We start from the raw sequence: 21932 nt of genomic DNA on the forward strand, positions 1-21932 counted from the left end.
TGGATGCTCCACAAGTTTTTGCACAAAAACTCTGCAGTGTAGCCATAGCCTTAGAGGGGCTAGATACACTGAACACTTAACGGTATTATTTATTATTTTAAAATAAAACCAAAGCAACCTGATTAAAATTTTTTTTTCAAAAAGGATAAGCCCTAGGAATACAATGAGACTGCAGGAAGAAGCCCATCACCAAGAGCGGAGACTAGCCTACTCATTGCAGCCAATATAGCACGTCTGATTACCTGCCCTATACACAGGTGCATGGAGCTCCTGGCCTTCAGGGGCCTTGTATGGGCTTTGGAGACCAGGGTGGCTGAATTGGAGGCACTAAGGAAGGCAGAGAGGTGCATAGATGAGACTTTCCAGGGCACAGACACACAGAAAAAATTATCTATTTTTAAAATCTTTATTATTTTCAGCTGATGTCTAAAGTTTGCTTTTGGTTCCAAGATGTTTTCAAAAACAAGCATTTCACCTTCTGCATAGATACAGAGCCATCGTTTGGTTTCCCCCATGATATGCCCAAGTTTGGCAATGTGGATAGGTTACCGTTGTTACACCTTGGTTCGGTGATGTGATGGGAGCCTCAAGGGTTAAAGCCGACTACCCAGTGAAAACTACTGGATGATGGTGAAACAAATGATATTTATTAAGTGGTCAAAACCAGCAATTAACAAGTAGGTGTTTAAACTAGCAATTGCTTAGTACTTTTACAGCGTAGAAAAGCTTGGGCACAATTATACCCAACTGATTACAATTCTTTGATTACAATTCACTTATATCAAATCACTATCCCTAATTCTCCTAAGACAACGTAGCATACAAATGAAAAATACAAAAAACAAAGCCAAAATAATGATAATAAAAGAACCACCCACAGCCAATCCCTCCAATGTTACTTTAGGACAGCTGGTGGAGTTAGTCATTGATTTTTTACTGTTACAGGTTGACAACTCAAAGGTTTTTCTTCTAACACTAATACCTGGGCTAAAGCTTAACCCTTTCACATAGCACGAAATCACACTATCTATACAATATAATTAATATGACTTACTTATACTTCACAGGATTATAGGATATAATTAATACAGCTTAACTATTAACTAAACCACCAATTAATAAATTTAAGCAATACTTACAAATCCAGAAACGATAACAACATAAAGACACACTAGAACTCGGAGCATGCTCAGGACTCGTGCACCCCTATATTTGACTCGAAGGGTGGGGAGGCAGCCTCAGGGTGATCAATCCTTTAGCCGGGCAAAAAAAAGACACGTGCCCTCAATACACGGAACCTCCGTCGAACAAAGGGATTGAGGGTCTTTTATACAAAACTTCGGTGTCTGTGCCATGCTAGGGTCTGCATTTGGCAGGGCCTGATAGGCTAGTGATGAGGTAGTATGACAATACTGCCCTATAGAAATTTTCGTGATGTATGCGTGATGCCCTCGTGGACAGGACCAGATGGGGCATAGTTAGTGTTAGACAATTATGTTTTATTACCCTATGTTTACTTTTTCCCTTGCCCCTAAGACTGGTCAAGCTACGGTCAAATGAGGCTTATCTGTAAGCACTATCTAGTCATGCTCACCTCCCTGTTTTTTTTGGCACCTGTGAGTCCCAGAATGCCTATAAGATCAAATTCCATTCACAAAACTGCATTGTGCTGCCCATGCTCCTCTGAGTATCTGGGTTTTGTGTGAGGGGCCTTGTGTGGCAGGATGGGCTATACGCGAAGGCCGTGGACAGAAAAAGCCTGCTTTACAACATGCCCCCGCCCTGTGGTGGGGTGGGGAGGGGGCAGCTTGAGTGCCAGCATAGGCTCCACAATGCTGGGGGGAGACCGTGAGCCTTGGGGGCTGGATCTAGGCAAGCCGGGGCTACACCCAGACCCTGGGCCTGAGGTTCCCCACTCCTGGCTAAGTGCTTCCCAGATTCACTCTTCTGGGGCTCAGGGTTGATAACAGATTTTGTGGTACCCTTGGCTCTGTGGTTTGGTAAAAAACAAGGGGTTCAGTGAGCTGTAGGTGGCCACTGGGGAGCAGGCTGGAGTGGGGGTGGAGGGGTCTAGGCAGGATGTTAGGGTGCAGGAGTGGGCTTGGGGTGGTGGAAATTCAGGGCCTGTTTGGGACATAGGGTACAGGAGCAGGGTGAGAGCCGGTCCCAAACCAGACCCCGTGGAACCCCACGGCTACGTCTAGACTGGCCCCTTCTCCAGAAGAGGCATGCAAAGCAGGCAAGTCAGAATAGGGAAATGCGCGGGGGATTTAAATATCCCCCGCGGGATTTAAATAAACATGGCCGCCGCTTTTTTCCCAGCTTGGGGAAAAGCCGGAAAAGAGCGTCTAGACTGGCGCGATCCTCCGGAATAAAGCCCTTTTCCGGAGGATCTCTTATTCCTACTTGCAAGAGCATCCTAGCCTGTGGGCCCTACACTCTCCATCCCTGCCTTAGAGGGGCCTTATAATTCAATTAAGCAGCCTCAGTATTTTGGATCCCTTAGAGGACTTTTTCCTAGAATTGGCCTGATAATTAGTGATCTGGGCTTAGGCAGGTGAGGGGTCATTAGCATCTGGAACAGGGATTTCCCATCAGGCCGTCTGCTATGTACATTGGACAAACATCTCAGACACTTCGCCAAAGGATTAATGCCCACAAAACAGATATCAGACAAGATCACAAAGAGAAAACAGTTTCTTGCCACTTTAACCAGAAAGGACACTCTCTAAATGACTTAGCCACCTGCATTCTGCTACAAAGACCTTTTACATCTGCACTTGAAAGGGAATCCTCTGAACTGTCATTCATGTTAAAATTCGACACTTACCAACAAGGACTTAACAAGACTTTGAACTTTCTCACCCATTACCAAGACAGTTTCCTCAATTATCACCTGTAATACCATTAACTCACAAACATCCCACTCTCCCTACCTTTAATATCAGCAATTCACAGACACTTACCTTCCTTCCTCCCCCTTCCCACCCCCCGCATCCCCCTTCTGTTCTGCAATGTGATTTGTCCTTTTCATATTTGTTCATTTTTTTTAATTGTATCCTTTGGTATATATGGTTGTGACTACTTTCTTCCATTATTTGATCTGAGGAAGTGGGTCTGGCCCACGAAAGCTCATCATCTAATAAACCATCTTGTTAGTCTTTAAAGTGCTACATTGTCCTGCATTTTGCTCCATCAGGCCGTGCTTCCCTGCTTTCTGTGTCCCAGAGTTCAGTGCGGTTCTGGTGTTGGACTTTCTGTTCTCCATTCTGTATAGGAATGGAGTGATGCGCATGAGGCTAGGGGAGTTTTGGGAGGGGGAGGGGGTTAGGTGGGTCTTCTTGTCTGCTGATCTGCTTTGGTTCAAGTGGGGAGGGGGACAGGGGGAAGGTTTTTAATTAGTCTGCCTGCATGGATATTATGCCCTCCAGAAGGCAGGGCTATAACACTAAGAATAAAAGGTAGCAAAGAATTGCTATTGACTCCAGTGTTTTTGAGCAGTAGCTAGTAAAACAAAACACATCGTTCAATGACGTGCATTGCACAGAGTAAACCAGGTAACAGAAGGAACATTTGCAAAGGAGCAAAGCGACAAGGCAAAGGGGTGACAGTGGCGGGCGGGCAAGTCGGGGAGTCAGGGGCAGCAGACAACACGAAGGTGAGAAATGTGATGAGACTTCATGTCCTCTCTGTAGCCCCCTTCTGCCACGGTGTTAACCCCTTGTAAACTGTACTCAGCAAAAACTTCTACATTGGTAAGTAAGGGAAGGGAGCAGCGCAGGGGGCATGTGCAGCCCTACTGAGCATGCTCAAGGCTTCTGATTGGCGTGAATTATCATTAAAAAAACAGGTTTAAGCAAATTTAAGAAGCCCCCATGCCCCCCCCCCCGTGTGTGTTGGGGAATTTACCAGCTGTCCCTCCCTGAATTTGCCGCAGCTCCGATCCTAACTCAGCCCGCAGCCACTTCACCCCCCCGCCCGGCTAATTTTCACCCCCCTGCTCTGTGTGTCCCCCCCCCCCTCCCTGTCCCCCCCCCCTTTTAAAACCAGGCAGCAGAAACTTCTCCATGCAGCGGGCAGCGCAGAGGCAGCAACAGGGCTAGTGCGCATGCGCAGTTCCGCAGGGCTCCTGTACTAGCGCAGTCTGGACAGGGCGCAGCTCGCTACGCGCCAGCCGGGCGCGGGCAGCAGCTGGTTCCTGCGCCTCCCTGCGCAGCCCCGGGCAGGAGCAGCGGTGAGGATGGGAGGGTGCAAAACTGAGGGCCCCAGCAACTTGTGGGTCGCGGGATTGGGAGGGGTCAGGGGCTGATTAATTGCTGGGCAGGGTGGTGGGTGGAGAGTTTTTTGGGGGGGGGGGGGCAGGAGACATTCTGGGGCAGCTCTTTGTCACTCCCTCCCACTGGGGGGGGCAGAGAGAAACCCCCCCGCCCTTCCTCCCCCACATGCACAACCACCTGTCTCTTGGATCACACGGTGGGGGGCTCATGCTGTGGGCGAGGGATGCCACCGCTGCCACCATTGCGCCTTGTCTAGCAGCACCTGGCACAGCTGGGCCTGGCAGCCCTGCAACCCGCCTGACTACAGGCCCTGCTGTTCCAGGAAAGGCAACGCCTCCTCGCTGCTGCTGGAGCAAGATAAGGGGAGTGGGTCGAAGTTGCCAGTGGGAGGAAGCTACTTGCTCAGAGACCAGTTTGACATCTGTAGTGTGTGTGTGGGGCGGGGGGAATTTAATCAGGGGCATAACTAGGTTTGCCAACTTTTCCAGCCACCCCCATTTGGGGGCCTTGGAAGCCCAGGCAGGAAAACACCAGCCCCTGGGGACTTTGGTGAGGGAGGTGGGACTGATGTTGCCCTTTCTCGTGGTTTTGCTCTGGAAGGGGAGAGATGATTTATGGATTTGAAATTGGCAGTTGCTTTCTGAACATGGATTTGTATTTCTTTCCCTGGTCAGCGCTCCATGCATCTGCTCCTTGTCGGCTGGCTGTGGCGGGATTAATCGGTTCGTTTTAGCAGAGGAAGGTCTGATTAGGTAGGTGCTTTAAATTGTCCAGCAGCAGCTTGGCTGCTGTGCAGGAGAGCTGCCACGCCCAGCTGAACAAAACCCACTGCACCTTAATCTGAGAGCAAGCATCTGATAGAGCCCCCAGCCTGGGACTTCTGAGGCTTAGTGCATGAGCCTCGACTGCTTGAGCTAGAAGCCAGCTGGCTTGCAGCTAAGGCAGAGCAAATTCATTCATTCATTCTGTCTGTCACTCGCTCACCTAAGTGCCGCTAGATGGGACAGCGAACCACACCCAGCAGGTGTGTGAGTTACACCTCCACTTACAGGCTGTGTCTACACTGGCCACTTATTCCGGAAAATCAGCTGCTTTTCTGAAATAACTTGCCAGCTGTCTATACTGGCCTCTTGAATTTCCGGAAAAGCACTGACGATCTACTGTAAGAAATCAGCCGCTTTTCCGGAAATACTATGCTGCTCCTGTTCGGGCAAAAGTCCTTTTTCCAGAAAACTGTTCTGGAAAAGGGCCAGTGTAGACAGCACAGTAGTGTTTTCCGCAAAAAAGCCCTGATTGCGAAAATGACGATCGGGGCTTTTTTGCGGAAAAGCGCATCTACATTGGCACGGACGCTTTTCCAGAAAAAGTGCTTTTCCGGAAAAGCATCTTGCCAATGTAGATGCGCTTTTTCCGGAAATACTTATGACAGGAAACTGTTCCGTTTTAAGCATTTCCGGAAAATCATGCCAGTGTAGACGTAGCCACTGGGAATAGTTCCAGTCCTGAGCCTGCTCCTGCAATCCCTTACTGATGGGAGGAGTGTTTGCTGTGGTTTTGGGTCTTGCAAAGGAGCACCTTTGGGTGAGTGGCTGTAAGGAAAGATCCCCCTGGGCTCAGGCTCACCCCTCATTACCCACAGAGCTCTTGTTGCTAATCAGAAGGGGTGACCCCGGCAGGTTGCATGCATCTTCTCCCCCCCCCCCACACACAGAACTTGGCAGGAAGCAGAATTTCCCATTTAGCGCCATATGGGAAAGAGGTGGGCAGCCCTCAGTGGAGAAAGAACAGGTTAAGAGGACTATTTAGAAAAGCTGGACGAGCACAAGTCCATGGGGCTGGATCTAATGCACCTGAGGGAGTTGGCTTGCCGACGCTTGCTCCCCCGCCGGAGCCCGGCGGGATCGCCGCACAGCTGGGAGCGGCGCAGCGTGCCACGCAGGGAGGGGAAGGGGGCGGGGCTGGCAGGGAGGGGGGAGGAAAGCAGAGCTGGGGGGGGGATTGGGGGCTGTGGGGCTGGAGGGGAGGATGAGGGGGGCTGAAGGAAGGGGGAAGGAAAGCAGCGCTGGTAGGAGGGGGGCGTCCGGGGGGCTGTGGGGCTGGCCGAACTGCCATGGAGGGAGGGGCTGGCCGGAAGGGGGGTGGGAAGCAGAGCTGGGGGGGGGATCGGAGGCTGTAGGAGAGGATGGGGGGGCCCACAGAAAGGGGGGAGGAAAGCAGTGCTGGTGGGGGGAGGTGTCCGGGGGGCCGTGGGGCTGGCCGGCAGGAAGAGGGGTTGGGAAGCAGAGCTGGGGGGGAGGATCGGGGGCCGTGGGGCTGGACGGGAGGAGGGGGGTGGGAAGCAGACCTGGCGAGGGAGCGGGGGGTGCAGCCACTGGCTGTAGCCAAACCCCAAAGGGCCACTTGCCACTGCTTGCTCCCACGGCGGGGCCCAGCTGAGCACCGCTCAGGTGGGCCCGGTGGGACAGGAAGGGGGGCGGGGCGGTGATGTACACGGCCAGGGGGCGGGGCCACGTACATCACCGCTCCCCTTCCCCTCCTGCTGTGGTACTCGGCTGAGTGCTGTGCCCCTCAGCCAGGCCGCCAGCAGCACAAGGGGCTGTTTGGGCTCCCCTGGGGTGGGAGGGCAAGGGAGGGGGGTGATGTACACGGCCCCGAGCCGTGTACGTTACCGCCCGGCAGCCCGGCTTGAGCAGGCAGCACTCAGCCACGTGCCACAGCGGGAGGGAAAGGGAAGGGGGCCGGGGAGAGATGGAGGGGAGAGAGAGGCAGGAGGAGAAGAGAAAGGGAGAGTGAGAGGCAGGAGGGGAAGAAGAGAAAGAGATGGAGAGAGAGGGCGGAGGCGGAGGAGAGCTGAGAGAGCGGGGGAGGCAGTAGGGAGAGAGCGAGCTCAGGAGAGAAGACGGGAAAATCCCGTATTATGACGGGCTAATTGGCTAGTTTCATTAGTGTGCCCTCAAAGAATTTCTTTTAAATGTACTCTGACCCCCCCCCCCCCATTAGCCACGCCTCTGGGGGTAATACTTTTGGGGCAGTTTGGACACATGACCAGAAATAAAAGGTGTCATGTGACCCCGCCTCCCCCCCCCCCCCCAAGGACTTTTCCCACTGCCCTCTTACCAACAGGGATTAGTTCAACCCTCACCAAGCCACCCCCCCATGCAAGTATCCTGCAATTCCTTTAACCCAATGTGTGTGACATTAACTCGTGCTGCCCCCGACTCCTCCCTAGGCCAGCCTCATTGCCCCGACCCGGCTGTGCTGCCCCCAACCCACCCCCCCTTCCCAAGCCGGACCGGGCGAGGCTAGGCCGGGCCAGCCGCGTTGCCCTAGACTCCGGACCAGGCCAGCTGTGCTGCTCCCGCCCCCAACCCGCCCCCCGAGCCCAGCCGCACTGCCCCCCGACCCCGAGCCCAGCTGCATTGCTCCCATCCCCCGCCCGGAGGCAGGCACACCCCCCGCCTTCCCGCCCGAGGTTTAAACTTACCTCGCTTGCTGGAGAGGCGGGGGTGACGATTCTGCTCCCTGCCGCCTGTTTCTGTGGGGTCCTAAGATCCGCCAGTTTTAGCCACGCATGCATGGCAAACCCTGCGCAGTGTCCGTTCCCCAGCGCACCAGGGCGGCCCTTTGAAACATTAGGGTGTGCCTGGGCACACCTGGCACTCCCCGTGCGCACACCAATGGTTTTCCTCCTGTTCCGCGTCCTGCACAGCTTACTCTCCTGCCTCTTTGTTTCCTGCTAGGAAAGAAAAAAAGAGATGCTGGTGTGGATTATAGGATTGTCCTGGGCAAAAACCGGAGGGAAATCATTCTAATTGCAAATAGGATTAATCCCTGCACACAGCATTTAAGGGAGGCAATGTGAGACACTCAGCTGGCTTAAGTTTCCTGTCCCCAGTAAAATAGCTATGAGTTTTCCCACTGACTTCAGGGGGTGGAAGATCACAATTAAGCCAGTTCTCAGTGATTTTTTTTTTTTAAATCCTCCTCCTACTTAATATTCACGGGAGTTTTTTCCTTTTTCGGTGATGGGAAATTAATATAGTTTTAGACTGATCTGCCTTTTTTTTGTGTAGACTTTGTTTCAACCATAAAGTACAGGATGATTTCTCATGTAAATGAGTTCACTGAACAATGAATTTCTTCTATTTACTTAATTTGTCCTCTGTAACCTTCTGTTCCTCAAGCTCCAGGATCCAGCTTCTCATAATCCTAACTTACTAGGTTAATCATAGAATCATTAAATCCTAGGGCTGGAAGAGAGCTCAGGAGGTCCTCAAGTCCAACCCGCCTGAGTTAACTTGTTGCTTTGTGTTTTTTCTCTCCCCGTCTCTAGAAGAAGTTTCAGTGAAGATGAAGGTGCTCTTGTTCTCTGACAGCTCCGGATTCAGCTCCCCTCTGCTTGGCTTTAGTCTTTATTTTATAACTTTTTATGTTAACAAGTTGGAACCAGGTAGGAATCCTCACTGTGTGTGCTGCTTCCTACAGGGTTTATTTAGGCCCCCGAGCCTACGGTGTTTTATAAATGGGCTTAATTTTGCACACTGTGTGTAGGCCTATTGAAGTCAACGGAACTAATCCCAGTGTGTAAGCATAAGCACAGAACAGATGCAGGATCTTGGGCCATGCCCGTATTTATGCACCGGAAGTCAATATTCTGGCATTCGATTTGGTGGGTCTAGTCAAGACCCGCTAAATCAGGGCTGGGCAAAATATGGCCCTGGGGCTGGATGCAGCCCACCAAGCCACCGGATCTGGCCTGTGGAGCATTCTGCCGGGACCCTCAGGCACGCAGCTGCCAGTGGTTTAAAGTGCAGTCCCTTGACTTTGATGCTCCCGCTCATGCATAAGCCCTCTTGCGCAAGAATACTTGCGCAAGAGGGCCAGTGTAGACAGGAATCTTTCTCTGCTCTGCAGGCAGGGGGGAAACTTCGTGTGATCTTCCTGCTCCCAACCCTCAGCTCCTATTAGCCAGAAACAACCAGCCAATAAGAACTGACCTCAGCCAATCTCTCAGCTCCTATTGGCTGGAAACAGCCAGCCAATCAGAGCTGAGAGATTGGCCTGAGAGCTGGGGGTAGAGCAAGCCTCCTCCCTCCCCACTGCCACCCCCTCTCCCCCCCCACACACACCTGGAGCTGAGTGTGGAGGGAATGGCCTGCAGCAAGAAGGGAGCCCAGCTTGCCTTGGGGGTGCTGCAGGGCTGCTGGCTCAGGTAAGCGCCACCCAGCCAGAGCTGGCCTCTGGCACCTTGCCCCTCCCTCCCCCCAACGCCCTCCCCCAGGTCACCATCCAAACCCTCTGCCCCAGGTCACAACCCCCTCCTTCACCCAAACACCCTCTCAGGCCCCACACCCTCTCCTGCACCTTAGTCCCTTACCCCATGTGCCTTTCTGTCCCCAGCCTCCATCCTAGACCCCACACCCTCTCCACAGAAAAGTGCAGCCCTTGATCAAAATCTTGGAGTGGCCCCCTCTCCCCCCCACCAAAAATTATTGCCCACTCCTGTGCTAAATCAAACATTGACAGCACCTCCCCTGGCAGTCGCGAGGAGTGAGGGAAGCTGACTTAAAAAGGGAGCATTTACTCCTATCAGCCTCCCACTGTGAAGATTGCGCCAAATTCAGCTTAAGGTTCTGTCAATTCCAGCTATGTTGTTTACATTGGCACCCCTTTCTGTAAAAGGGATGCTAATGAGACACTTCGGAATTGCAAATGCCGTGGGGGATTTAAATATCCCCCGCGGCATTTGCATGAACATGGCTGCTGCTTTTTTTCCGGCTCGGGGTTTTGCCGGAGAAAAGCGCCAGTCTAGACGGGATCTTGCGGAAAATAAACCCTTTTCTGGAAGATCCCTTATTCCTTCTTTCAAGTTTTGCGCAAAAACTTGCCGCCTGGTTACACTGGCCGCGAGAATTTGCGCAAGAACACTGACTTTGTAATGTACAAAATCAGTGCTTCTTGTGCAAATACTTTGATGCTCCCGCTCATGCATAAGCCCTCTTGCGCAAGAATACTTGCGCAAGAGGGCCAGTGTAGACAGGAATGCTCATTTCTTGCGCAAGAAAGCCCTCTGGCTAAAATGGAGCTTTCTTGCATTGGAGCTTTCTTGCGCAAGAGAGCGTCTATACTGGGCACGGATGCTTTTGTGCAAAAGCACATCTTTTGCGCAAAGGCACATACCAGTATAGACGCTCTCTTGCACAAATACTTTTAACAGAAAAACTTTTCCGTTAAAAGTATTTGCGTAAAATCTTTTCAATCTAGACGCAGCCAGTGAGTAAAACAGGGCTTGTCTTGTGTGTGTCACATACATAGGTTCTTCTCTCGGTGTTTCTTTTCCGTGTCTTCTGGTGCATAGCTCAGTTCAAAGTGCTTGGCCCGGACCAGCCGGTCACAGCCGTCGTGGATGGAGAGATCGTGTTACTCTGTCACCTGAACCCCCGGAAGAACGCTGAGAACATGGAGGTGACGTGGTTCCGGTCCCAGCTCTCCCCGTTCGTGCATCGCTATAGTGCTGGGAAGGACGAGTACGGGCAGCAGATGCCAGAGTACCAGGGGAGGACAGAGCTCCTGAGGGACGGTCTCCCCAGTGGGAGTGTTGCCTTGAGAATTTCCCGCGTCAGACTCTCTGACGAAGGGCAGTACAGCTGTTTTGTTCAGGATGGCAGCAACTATGAGGAGGCCCTGCTCGAACTAAAGGTGGCAGGTGAGTAGCCTGGCTCTATATTGCCTTCAGGGATGGAGCTGAGTGATTTAAGGAGCTTGTGATAGAGATGTAGCCGTGTTAGCGTATGTCTACACTACAGCGCTAATTCGAACTAATTTAGTTCGAATTAGTTAATTTGAACTAAGCTAATTCGAACTAACGCATCCAGACTAAAAAACTAGTTCGAATTAGCGTTTTCCTAATTCGAACTAGCATGTCCACATTAAGTGGACCCTGAGCCGGGGTTAAGGATGGCCGGAAGCAGTGCCGGCAGGGCATCAGATGAGGACTTAGAGCGTGGAGCTGCTGCCTCAGGCTAGCCGAGGGCTGTGCTTAAAGGGACCCGACCCCCACCCTGGACAGACAGTTCTCAGGGGTGCCCCGCTTGCAAAGCAGTCCTGGCTTGGAGTGCCCGGAGTACCCACACTGGGCACATCACAGCACTTGGCCATCAGACCGGCTGCACTTGCCGCAGGCTGCCATCTGGGGAGAGGGGGCAATTGGGCTGCAGGAGAGCTTCCACCCCCAGAAGCCCACAGAGCCAGCCCAGTCCTCCCCATCGGGGGCTCGTACCCCATTCCTCCCTCACCTCCTTCCACTTACCCTTCCCGTGTTTTCAAAAATAGAATCTCTCTTTATTGAACAAAACTCGGGGAGACTGGGAAAAGGAGGTGGGAGAGGGGAGGGCAACTAAAATGATCAGAGGTTTGGAAGAGGTCCCATATGAAGAGAAGCTAAAGAGACTGGGACTTTTCAGTTTAGAAAAGAGGAGACTGAGGGGGGATAGGATAGAGGTCTATAAAAGCATGAGTTGGGTGGAGAGGGTGCATAAAGAAAAGTTCTTCATTAGTTCCCATAATAGAAGGACTAGAGGACACCAAAGGAAAGGAATGGGTAGCAGGCTTCAAACTAGTAACAGAAAGTTGTTCTTCACAAAGCAAAGAGTCAACCTGTGGAACTCCTTGCTGCAGGAGGCTGTGAAGGCTACAACTAGAACAGAGTTTAAAGGGAAGTGAGATCAAGTCATGGAGGTTGGGTCCATGGAGTGCTATTAGCCAGGGGGTAGGAGTGGTGTCCCTGCCTGAAGTTTGTGGAAGGCTGGAGAGGGATGGCATGAGACAAATGGCTTGGTCACTGTCTTCGGTCCATCCCCTCCAGGGTCCCCAGGGTTGGCTGCTCTTGGCAAACAGGCTACTGGGCTAGATGGACCTTTGGTCTGACCCAGTACGGCCATTGTAAGCTCAGGGCTCAGGGTCGGGGGTCTCAGTGGACCACCTTGATTTTCATGCACACCTGCTCCTGGGTGGCCAGGCTGGCAGCTCTCGTGCCCTAGACGGCCACTTTCCTGTGCCTAGTGCGGAGGTCGTGGACGAGGTCCACGATGTCCGCACTAGACCAGGCGGGTGCCCGCCTCTTGCGGTCCCGGGCAAGCTCCCGGGAGCCGCCAGCCTGGTCCCGGAAGAGGGGGAAGGCTGGGGGGCATCGGGTGGGTGGCTCGATCCGTGCCAGGTGCAGGGTCTGCTGGCTGGGTGCTGGCAGGCTTGCACCTGGCACGTGCACCGTAGCCAGCCCGTGCCCCTTTAAGGGGTCCGGGGCCGGGAGGGGGGCATACGAGTTTTCCTGGTGTTGGCTGTTAGTTCGAATTAACGTCTGTTAGTTCGAATTAACTTTGTAGTGTAGACATACCCTTAGTCTGGTCTAGCTGAAACAAAAGACAGGACTATGCAGCACTTTAAAGACTAACAAGATGGTTTATTAGGTGATGAGCTTTCGTGGGCCAGACCCACTTCCTCAGATCAATATGTGGAAGAAAATCTGTACAACCATATATACCAAAGTGATACAAATAAAAAAATGAATGCATGTGAAATTGACAAATCAAATTTTAGAACAGAGTGGGGACAAGGGGGGAAGGTTAGTGTCTGTGAGGTACTGACATAGGGGTGATAATTGGGGAAGCTATCTTTGTAATGGGTGAGATAATTAGAGTCTTTGTTTAAACCCATACATAAAGTGTCAAATTTAAGCATGAATGACAATTCTGAAGCTTCTCGTTGAAGTTTGGAGTTAGTCTCTTTGAAGCAATATGCATGTTTTAAGGTCATTGAGGGAATGGTCAGTCTGGCTGAAATGGCAAGCAACAGCTTTCTCTCTGTGAGAGAGTCTTTATGTATGTTTTGTGGGCATTGATTCCTTGGCGAAGTGTCTGAGACGTTTGTCCAGTGTACATAGCAGACAGACACTTTAGGCACATGATGGCATAAATTATATTTCTGGATGAACAGGAATATGTGTTCTTGATCTTGTAACTGGCACGGTTAGGTCCAATAATGGCGTCAGCAGAGTAAATATATGGACAAAGCTGGCACTGGGGTTTGTTGCAAGGGAAAGTTCCAGGGTTGGTATGTCCTGTGGCTGTTGGTAAGAATCATCCTGAGGTTAGGTGGTTGTCTATAGGAGATTATGGGTCTGTCTCCCAGAGCCTGTCGGAGTGTAGTATCCTGTTCCAGTATAGGTTGTAGTTTATTAATAATGCATTGGACGGGCTTAAGTTGGGGGCTATAGGTGATAAGTGGTGTTCTATTGTTGGTTTTCCTGGGTCTGTCTTGAAGTAGATGGTTTCTGGATATTCGTCTGGCTCTTTCAATTTGTTTTTTTATTTCTCCGGGTGGGTAATTGAGGTTTAAAAATGCTTGGTAGAGATCCTGAAGTTTCTGGTCTCTGTCAGTGGGATTAGAGCAGATGCGATTGTATCTAAGGGCTTGGCTATAGACGATGGATCGTGTGGTGTGTTCTGGATGGGAGCTGGAGGCATGTAGGTAACTGTAGGAGTCAGTGGGTTTTCTGTAGAGAGTGATGTCTAATTTACCATTGGTGATTTGTACTGTGGTGTCCAGGAAATGGATCTCTCGTATAGAATGGTCCAGGCTGAGATTGATGGTGGGGTGTAGGTTGTTAAAGTCTCTGTGGAATGTCTCCAGTGTTTCTTGGCCATGGGTCCAGATCATAAAGATGTCATTGATATAGTGTAAGTAGAGAAGGGGTAAAAGGGGTTGGGATCTGAGGAAACGTTCTAAGTCAGCCATAAAGATGTTAGCGTACTGTGGGGCCATGCGGGTATCCATGGCTGTGATGCTGATCTGGAGGTATAAGTTGTCCCCAAATTGGAAATAATTGTGGGTGAGAACAAAGTTACACAGGTCTGCTACTAGATTGGCAGTGGTATCCTCTGGGATAGTGTTTCTGATTGCTTGTAATCTGTCTTCATGTGGGATGTTGGTGTAGAGAGCTTCTACATCCATGGTAGCAAGGATGGCGTTATCAGGGAGGTTATCGACGTTTTGTAGTTTTCTCAGGAAGTCAGTAGTATCTCTGAGATAGCTGGGAGTGTTGGTTGCGTAGGGTTTGAGAAGAGAGTCTACATAGCTGGATAATCCAGTAGTGAGCGTGCCGATACCTGAGATGATGGGGCGTCTAGGGTGTCCAGGTTTATGGATTTTGGGAAGCAGATAGAATCATAGAATCATAGAATCATAGGACTGGAAGGGACCTCGAGAGGTCATCGAGTCCAGCCCCCCGCCCTCAAGGCAGGATCAAGCTCCGTCTACACCATCCCTGACAGATGTCTATCTAACCTGTTCTTAAATATCTCCAGAGAGGGAGATTCCACCACCTCCCTTGGCAATTTATTCCAATATTTGACCACCCTGACAGTTAGGAATTTTTTCCTAATGTCCAATCTAAACCTCCCCTGCTGCACTTTAAGCCCATTACTCCTTGTCCTGTCCTCAGAAACCAAGAGGAACAAATTTTCTCCTTCCTCCTTGTGACACCCTTTTAGATATTTGAAAGCCGCTATCATGTCCCCCCTTAATCTTCTTTTTTCCAAACTAAACAAGCCCAGTTCATGAAGCCTGGCTTCATAGGTCATGTTCTCTAAACCTTTAATCATTCTTGTCGCTCTTCTCTGTACCCTTTCCAATTTCTCCACATCTTTCTTGAAATGTGGCGCCCAGAACTGGACACAGTACTCCAGCTGAGGCCTAACTAGTGCAGAGTAGAGCGGCAGAATGACTTCACGAGTTTTGCTTACAACACACCTGTTGATACAACCTAGAATCATATTTGCTTTTTTTGCAACAGCATCACACTAGAACAATCCTGGTCAGGGTTCAGAAGGTATGTCTGTGTAGATTTGGTCCTGAGTAGAGGTAGGGAATTTTTTAAGGAGACAGCGTAGTTTCTTTTGGAATTCTGAAGTAGGATCAGAGGAATCCTGTAAAATGTGGTGTTGGAAAGTTGTCTAGTTGCCTCCTGGTCATAGTTGGAGTTATTCATAATGAGCACAGCATCCCCTTTGTCAGCTGGTTTGATTACAATGTCCGGGTTGTTTTTGAGACTCTGGATGGCATAGTGTTCAGCACAGCTGAGATTGGATGTTGCTTGTTATTTGTGAATAATGTCAGTCTGTACATTTTTGCGGAAGCATTATATATAGAAAGCCAGGTTGTAATTCCGACCATCAGGGGGAGTCCATATAGAATTGTTTTTCTTTTGGTGTTGATAGGGGGGATCTGGTAGGTCAGATTGATGTTCATTAGTAGTTCATAAGGAGCTTGGTGTCGCGTGAGTTTATTTTCCACCCTGTGTGGGGGTCTTTGTACTGCCGAGGTCCTCCATCCCCACGAATCAGTTCTTCCAAAATACCAGCGCAGTTAGTACGAATGGGACACAGCACTTACAAAGCCAGGCAAATCCATCTCCAGCCCTTTGTGCCTGGTCAATCTTTACGACAGGCAGGAAACTCCACCTCCCCCCCCCCTTCTTCATTGGGTCCAGCCAGGAGCAAGTCTCCCTGTTGTGGGCCGGAAGCCCTGAGTCTCGGCGCCCGGTGCCTCAGCAGCCCCACGTGGGGTGGAGAGTGAGTGCCGGTGCCCCAAACTCCTTCATGATACAGGCAGGGCCAGATTAAAAAAGGGGCTTCAGGGCTAAGGGAGGCCCCACAAAAGGGTGCCAAAAGTGCAGATCTTTTTGTGAGGCCCCCTTAGCCCAGGGCTCTGGGCTGCAGGCACTATAGGCCCTGTGTGATACCGGGCCCTGCCTGGCTGAGATTGCGGGGAGGTGGCTCTATATGCTGCTGTCTCCCCTGTTGGGCTGGAGCCATGTTGCTGTAGGTGCCAGGGAAAATTCCATCCCCACATCACTCTCGCCTGCTGGTTCCGCCCCCGTAGCTCCCATTGGCTGGCGATGCCAGCCAATGGGAGCGGAGGGGGCAGTGCTTACAGGTGAGTGCAGGGCAACATGGCTCACACAGTCACTTGCTTCTCCCACCGCCACCAAAGGGGAACTGCTGCAAGCAAGCACCCCACACCACATCCCTCTGCTCCACCCCAAGCTCCCTCCTGCACCCTAACTCCCTCCTAGACCCCACATCCCAGCCCTGTTCTACACCTGCACTCCTGCCCAGTCCCCACCCCAACCTCCTGTCCTGATCCCCCTCTTGCACCCCAGTCTCCTTGGCCTGCAGCCCCAGCCCCATTGAGAGCCCAGGCCTCAATTCGGAGCCCTCACCCTCTCCCGCATCCAACCTCTTCCTGCACTCTGAACTCCTCATCTTTGGCCCCACCTGGAGTCTAAAGCTGCCACAAAATCCAGTAGCTCCGGGCTGCCAGAGTTTTAATCCAGCCCCAACTACAGGTAAGTGGAGTGAGGATTTCCCCTAATGGATTTTTCTGTGGGTCCATGGTCCCTGACAGAAAAATGGTTCCCCGCCCCCTGCTGTATGACCTCTGCCATCAGCACTCTCTGTAGAGCAGTGCTTGTCACCAGGACCACAGCCCTGACCGTTAACCTACTAACACTACACTGGTGAGTTACCAACTGGCAGCGATGGGGACGTTCCACGGCTGGTCATCCCAGGACCACATCACAAGACCTTCCCACCGGTCCGAGCCGGCTTCCTGGCCCAAACACCATGCTCCTTTGCATGACGCTGCATCAGGAAAAGCCTCTTTTCCCAAATAGTGCTAGAAGAGGCGGCAGCAACAATTTTTCGCCTCTATCATGGCAGCAGGCTTCCAAAGCCACCTGGTTTTGGGACACCCCAGGAAGTGCAGTAGCCTCTGTATGCTAGTGAGTTCCTGGCCTCCGACATACACCAATACCCACCCTCCACACTATGCAGAATTCTCTTTTGGGTGCTGTTCATTTCCTGATGGGAATGCCAGTGCGTCACAGTAGAAAACAGGCCACCAGCTCCTACTCCTGTGAGGGGACTTGGAATATTCTATCCATGGTCTGTCGCCGAGGCAGGAAAGTGACTTGTACCAAATGTGAAGTCAGTTGGAGAAGAGGCTTCTGAATTTTTACACCTTCATCAACCATCATCTGTTTTGCCCCTTTCAAGAAGAGAATAAAACACTGAAATAACATCTGATTTCCTGGATTCACACAGTTAAAACTAATGCCCGGCACTGAGTTTTCATCTCCTGAGGTACTTGATGTTCTATAAAAATGCCCTTCCAGGTGCCAGTAACAGCATCCGTGATAGTGGGACTGACCTACACAGCCTTCACTTTCACTGGAATTAGTTACACAAACTAGTCACAATGGCGATTCCTAACCTATGGGCATTAGATACTCTTTCAAATGTGGAGTATCTAGTGATCCACTAGCCCTGGGACTTCCTGGAGTCCTCTTGTGGAAATGCCTTTCTTTCTGGTGAAGGCTGCATAAAGAATGTGGGATGAGAAGTCGGATACGAGTCAACAGGGCGCCCTTGTAGCCAAGAAAGCTAATGGCATATTGGGGTGCATTAGGAGGAACATTGTCAGCAGATCTAGGGAAGTGATTAAGCCCCTTTATTCGGGGCCCTTTATTCGGCTCTGGTGATACCACATCTAGAGTGTTGCATCCAGTTCTGGGGCCCCCACTATAGAAAGGATGTGGACGCATTGGAGAGGGTCCAGCGGAGGGCAACCAAAACGATTAGGGGGCTGGAGCACATGACCTAGGAGAAGAGACTTGAGGGATTTGGGCTTATTTAGTTGGCAGAAGAGAAGAGTGTGGGGGGATTTGATAGCAGCCTTCATTTTCCTGACGAGAGGTTCCAAAAAGGATGGAGAGAGGCTGTTCTCAGTAGTGATGGATGGCAGAACAAGGAGCAAGGGTCTCAAGTTGCAGTGAGAGAGGTCTAGGTTGGATATTAGGAAAAACTATTTCCCGAGGAGGGTGGGGAAGCACTGGAATCCGTTACCTAGGCAGGGGATGGAAGCTCCATCCCTAGAGGTTTGTAAGTCGCAGCTTGACAAAGCCCTGGCTGGGATGATTGAGTTGGGTTTGGTCCTACTTTGGGCAGGGGGCTGGTCTCTTCCAGCCCTGGGATTCTATGATTCTAAGCTGGAAGGAGGAAACGAGGGTGGGATGTTCTGCACTGTTATGGCCAGTCAAGAGGCAGTTCAGAAGGGTCATGCACAAAAATGTCCAGCTACTCCTCCCCTTCCTCTCTGACACCGTAGGTGCAGGGCTAGGCAGAGCAGATTGAATTCGATCAAAGAGCAGCCATTTCCCCTGAGGATACATGTGAAAAACAAGGTTTATTTTCTCCGTTTTAAAAAATTCTGCTAGTGCTCCGCTAAACTGGCAATTAAAGGAGATCATAGGGTCCAGAAATGCTCTGCGAGATTAAACAATACCGAGGAGAAAGGCTCCATGAAGTAATTACAGCTTCTTGACCATGTAGTTTCCTGAGTCCGTGACCACTGGGAATCAATGGAAATCTTAAAGGATTTTTCTCTGTGGCTCAATATGTGCATAACTCATCGTGGATTTATTCATTTGTCTCTAGCTTCAGGCTCTGCTCCTCACATCTCAGTGGAGGATTACCAGGACGGAGGGATCCGGGTGGTGTGCCGATCAGCCAGGTGGTACCCAGAGCCCGAGGTGCTGTGGAGAGATCACCGGGGACAGCCCTTGCCTTCATTCTCTCCAACAAAAACCAAAGTAGCCAGTCACCTGTATGAAATACAAACTTCCATCATCATAACAGAAGATTCAAATCCAAACTTCTCTTGCTTGGTCAGGAACACCCGCCTCAGCCAAGAAAAGGAATCAACATTATTTTATATCTCGGGTCAGTAGCCATTAAAACCCCACAAACATTTATTTTTATATATATATATATATATATATATACAGAAAAAAGACAATTGTTGTCTGATGTTGATTGCATGTGTATTCTCTGCAACATACAACACAAAACACTTACAATTAAAAACATATGTTGCCAGAATTCTGTTTATAACTATACAAAATGAGGCATCACAGACTTAGGCTGTGTCTACACTTGCAGCTTCTTGCGCGAGTAATATGCAAATGAGGCGAAGCGTGGAATATCACCGAGCCTCATTTGCATACCTAATGAGCCACCATTTTTTTCAGAAGAGGCTCTTGCGCAAGAAGGAGCGTCTACACTGCGCCGCCTTGCGCAAGAAAAGCCCTCTTGTGCAATGCCCTTACACCTATTACTTTTCAGGAAGAACGGCATTGCGCAAGAGGGTTTTTCTTGTGCAAGAAGGGGCAGTGTAGATGTTCCTTTTTGCGCAAAACGTCTTCTGAAAAAAATGGTGGCTCATTAGGTATGCAAATGAGGCTGGGCGATATTCCATGCTTAGCCTCATTTGCATATTACTCACGCAAGAAGCTGTGAGTGTAAACATAGCCTTGGGGTATGTCTACACTAGTCCCCTAATTTGAACTAGGGAGGCTAATGTAGGCATTTGAAGTTGCAAATCAAGCCCGGGATTTAAATATCACACGCTTGATTTGCATCTTCCTGGCCAGTCGCTATTTTTTTTTTTTTTTTAAATTTACAAGTCCAGACTAACTGACCACGTCTACATGCGGCAGGGACCCGGTAGTTCGAAATGAAGACCTAGTTCAAACTACCTGTTATTCCTCCTGGAATGAGGTTTCAGGCAACATGAATTTCAAAAAACCCGATGGTTAAAATGGCCATCAGAGCTGTCTTGCGCAAGAGAGCGTCTCCACTGGCATGGATGCTCTTGCGCAAAAGCACATCTCTTGCAGAAAAGCACATGCCAGTGTAGACGCTCTCTTGTGCAACTACTTTAACGCAAGAACTCTTGTGCGAAAGAGTTTTTGCGCAAGATCACGCCAGTGTAGATGTAGCCTTGGTGTTTCAGGCCCTCAGAAAGGGGCCCCACCACCAGGTACAAATACCTATTCCCAGCCTCTCTCACTTCACTGGGTTTGGAACCCATGTCCCTGGTCTATCGAGTGCTACTTAGTTGATGGCGAATCCCTCGGTCATAAAACAGTTCCACTTCCTTGATTTACATAATCAGGGTAACACTTTATTCTCCCTGCCTAAATAATAGAGAAACTGGGGATCCCACAGCAGCCAAAGTGACCATTTGGGCTGTTGTGAGCTCATAGTAGGCGGGGTGGATGTTCCTACGCAAACAAGATCAGCCCCTGAAGTCTTTTTGCACAACTCACCACAGTTCACCACCAGATGTCAGGGTAGAGCTCATCCTGACTCTACTTACACAAGGTTAAGGAGAATAATTTTTCTCATTCCTCCTTGTAACAGCCTTTTAAGTACTTGAAAGCTGCTATCATGTCCCCTCTGTTGTCTCTTTTCCAAACTAAACAAACCCAATTTTTCTCATACATCTCATACATCCCCCATAGAGCATATTTTCTAGATCTTTAACACTCTGATCCGGCCCACAGACTCCATTTGGATACTTTCTGTTTATATCCTGCTGCCTGTGCCACCAAATTTCCAGGCAGCAGGTTCCTATTTAAATGGCTCACGGTTGTGGTGCTACCTCATCAGAGGCCAGAGCCACAAGCCTTTTAAATAGCTGCAGCAACCCCAGGCGGCTGCCAGGCAACGCAATAGCAGCGGTGCCAGGAGCTGTGAGCCCTTTGCTGTGTGTTTCATTCAAAGACTCGAACCCCAGACAACTGTAGAGGAAGTCTAGCCCCCAGCCCTGTCACTTCTACGCAGGCCCCGCCCCTTCCCGGGGAGGAGCCAGCCATTAACCAGCACAAAAGTTAAATATCCCCTCCCCTGTGAAAATTATTTCCAGCCTCTGGACTAGAGAGTGTTGCCTCTCATTGCATAAGAAGCTGGGAACCAAACCAGGGTCACTTCTGCCCCAGTGTCCAAATTTGATCACTGTCTTAGCTGGCAATGCCTTTCACGTGTGTTCCTGGTGTTTTATGCAGTGCTAGTGGGGTCATTTCTTCCTTTGTTTCCGAGTCGTCCTGCTGGGGTTGGCATCATACGAAACAGAATCATTTGCCATTTGTCCCTGCTCCCAAAGTAACATGTGTCCCCTGGGGGTTTGTTTTTCAGAGCCGTTTTTCCCCAAAGTGAATCCCTGGATCGTGGTGACGTGTGTAGTCCTGGTGGCGTTGGCTGGTTCTTTTGGCCTCAGTGCTTATTTCTTCAAAATCAAAGGTAAATTTAGGAGCAGGAAATGCAGTGTAATTTGTGAGAGATTTTTACAATGCGCGACTTAATACTGGGCCAGATGTGGGAGCAGATTGCATAAGAAGCTGGGAACCAAACCAGCAGGCAACACTCCCCAGCAGCACTTCCCCTTTGATCCAGCAGGGTGGCAGCCTGCATCAGCTTCTGGCTTCAGGCACAGAGGAAGTCTTCCCCCAGGACCTGATTGCAGTTCGCTGCTCTTTGCCCACTCCCCACCCACCTTGGCAGTGGTGCATTGCCACGTAATGGATCTGGGGAACCTTAAAAAAGAGGAGACTAAGGGGAGATAGGATCGAGGTCTATAACATCATGACTGGTGTGGAAAAAGTCAACATGGAAAAATTATTTACTTATTCCCACAATATAAGAACTAGGGGTCACCAAATGAAATTAATAGGCAGTGGGTTTAAAACAAACAAAAGGA

At 50.4% G+C, this 21932-nt stretch overlaps 1 protein-coding gene across 3 annotated transcripts in view; it reads left to right on the plus strand.

Annotated features, from left to right (window-relative positions):
* Positions 1–4105: 4105 nt before the first annotated feature.
* The window catches only part of LOC102460230 (butyrophilin subfamily 1 member A1-like), a 31728-nt gene continuing 13901 nt past the window's right edge, over positions 4106–21932 (plus strand). The window contains exons 1-6 of one of the 3 annotated variants that reach the window (XM_075914047.1): positions 4106–4234; positions 4952–5029; positions 8611–8727; positions 10636–10983; positions 18830–19114; positions 21371–21475. In XM_075914047.1, the coding sequence (XP_075770162.1) occupies positions 8628–8727; positions 10636–10983; positions 18830–19114; positions 21371–21475 (838 nt within the window). In that variant the 5' untranslated portion in view covers positions 4106–4234; positions 4952–5029; positions 8611–8627. The remainder of the gene's footprint in view (positions 4235–4951; positions 5030–8610; positions 8728–10635; positions 10984–18829; positions 19115–21370; positions 21476–21932) is intronic. The other 2 variants (XM_075914048.1, XM_075914049.1) reach the window with 2 other exon arrangements.

Source organism: Pelodiscus sinensis, chromosome 32, assembly GCF_049634645.1.
Source record: "Pelodiscus sinensis isolate JC-2024 chromosome 32, ASM4963464v1, whole genome shotgun sequence".
Lineage (NCBI taxonomy): Eukaryota > Metazoa > Chordata > Testudines > Trionychidae > Pelodiscus > Pelodiscus sinensis.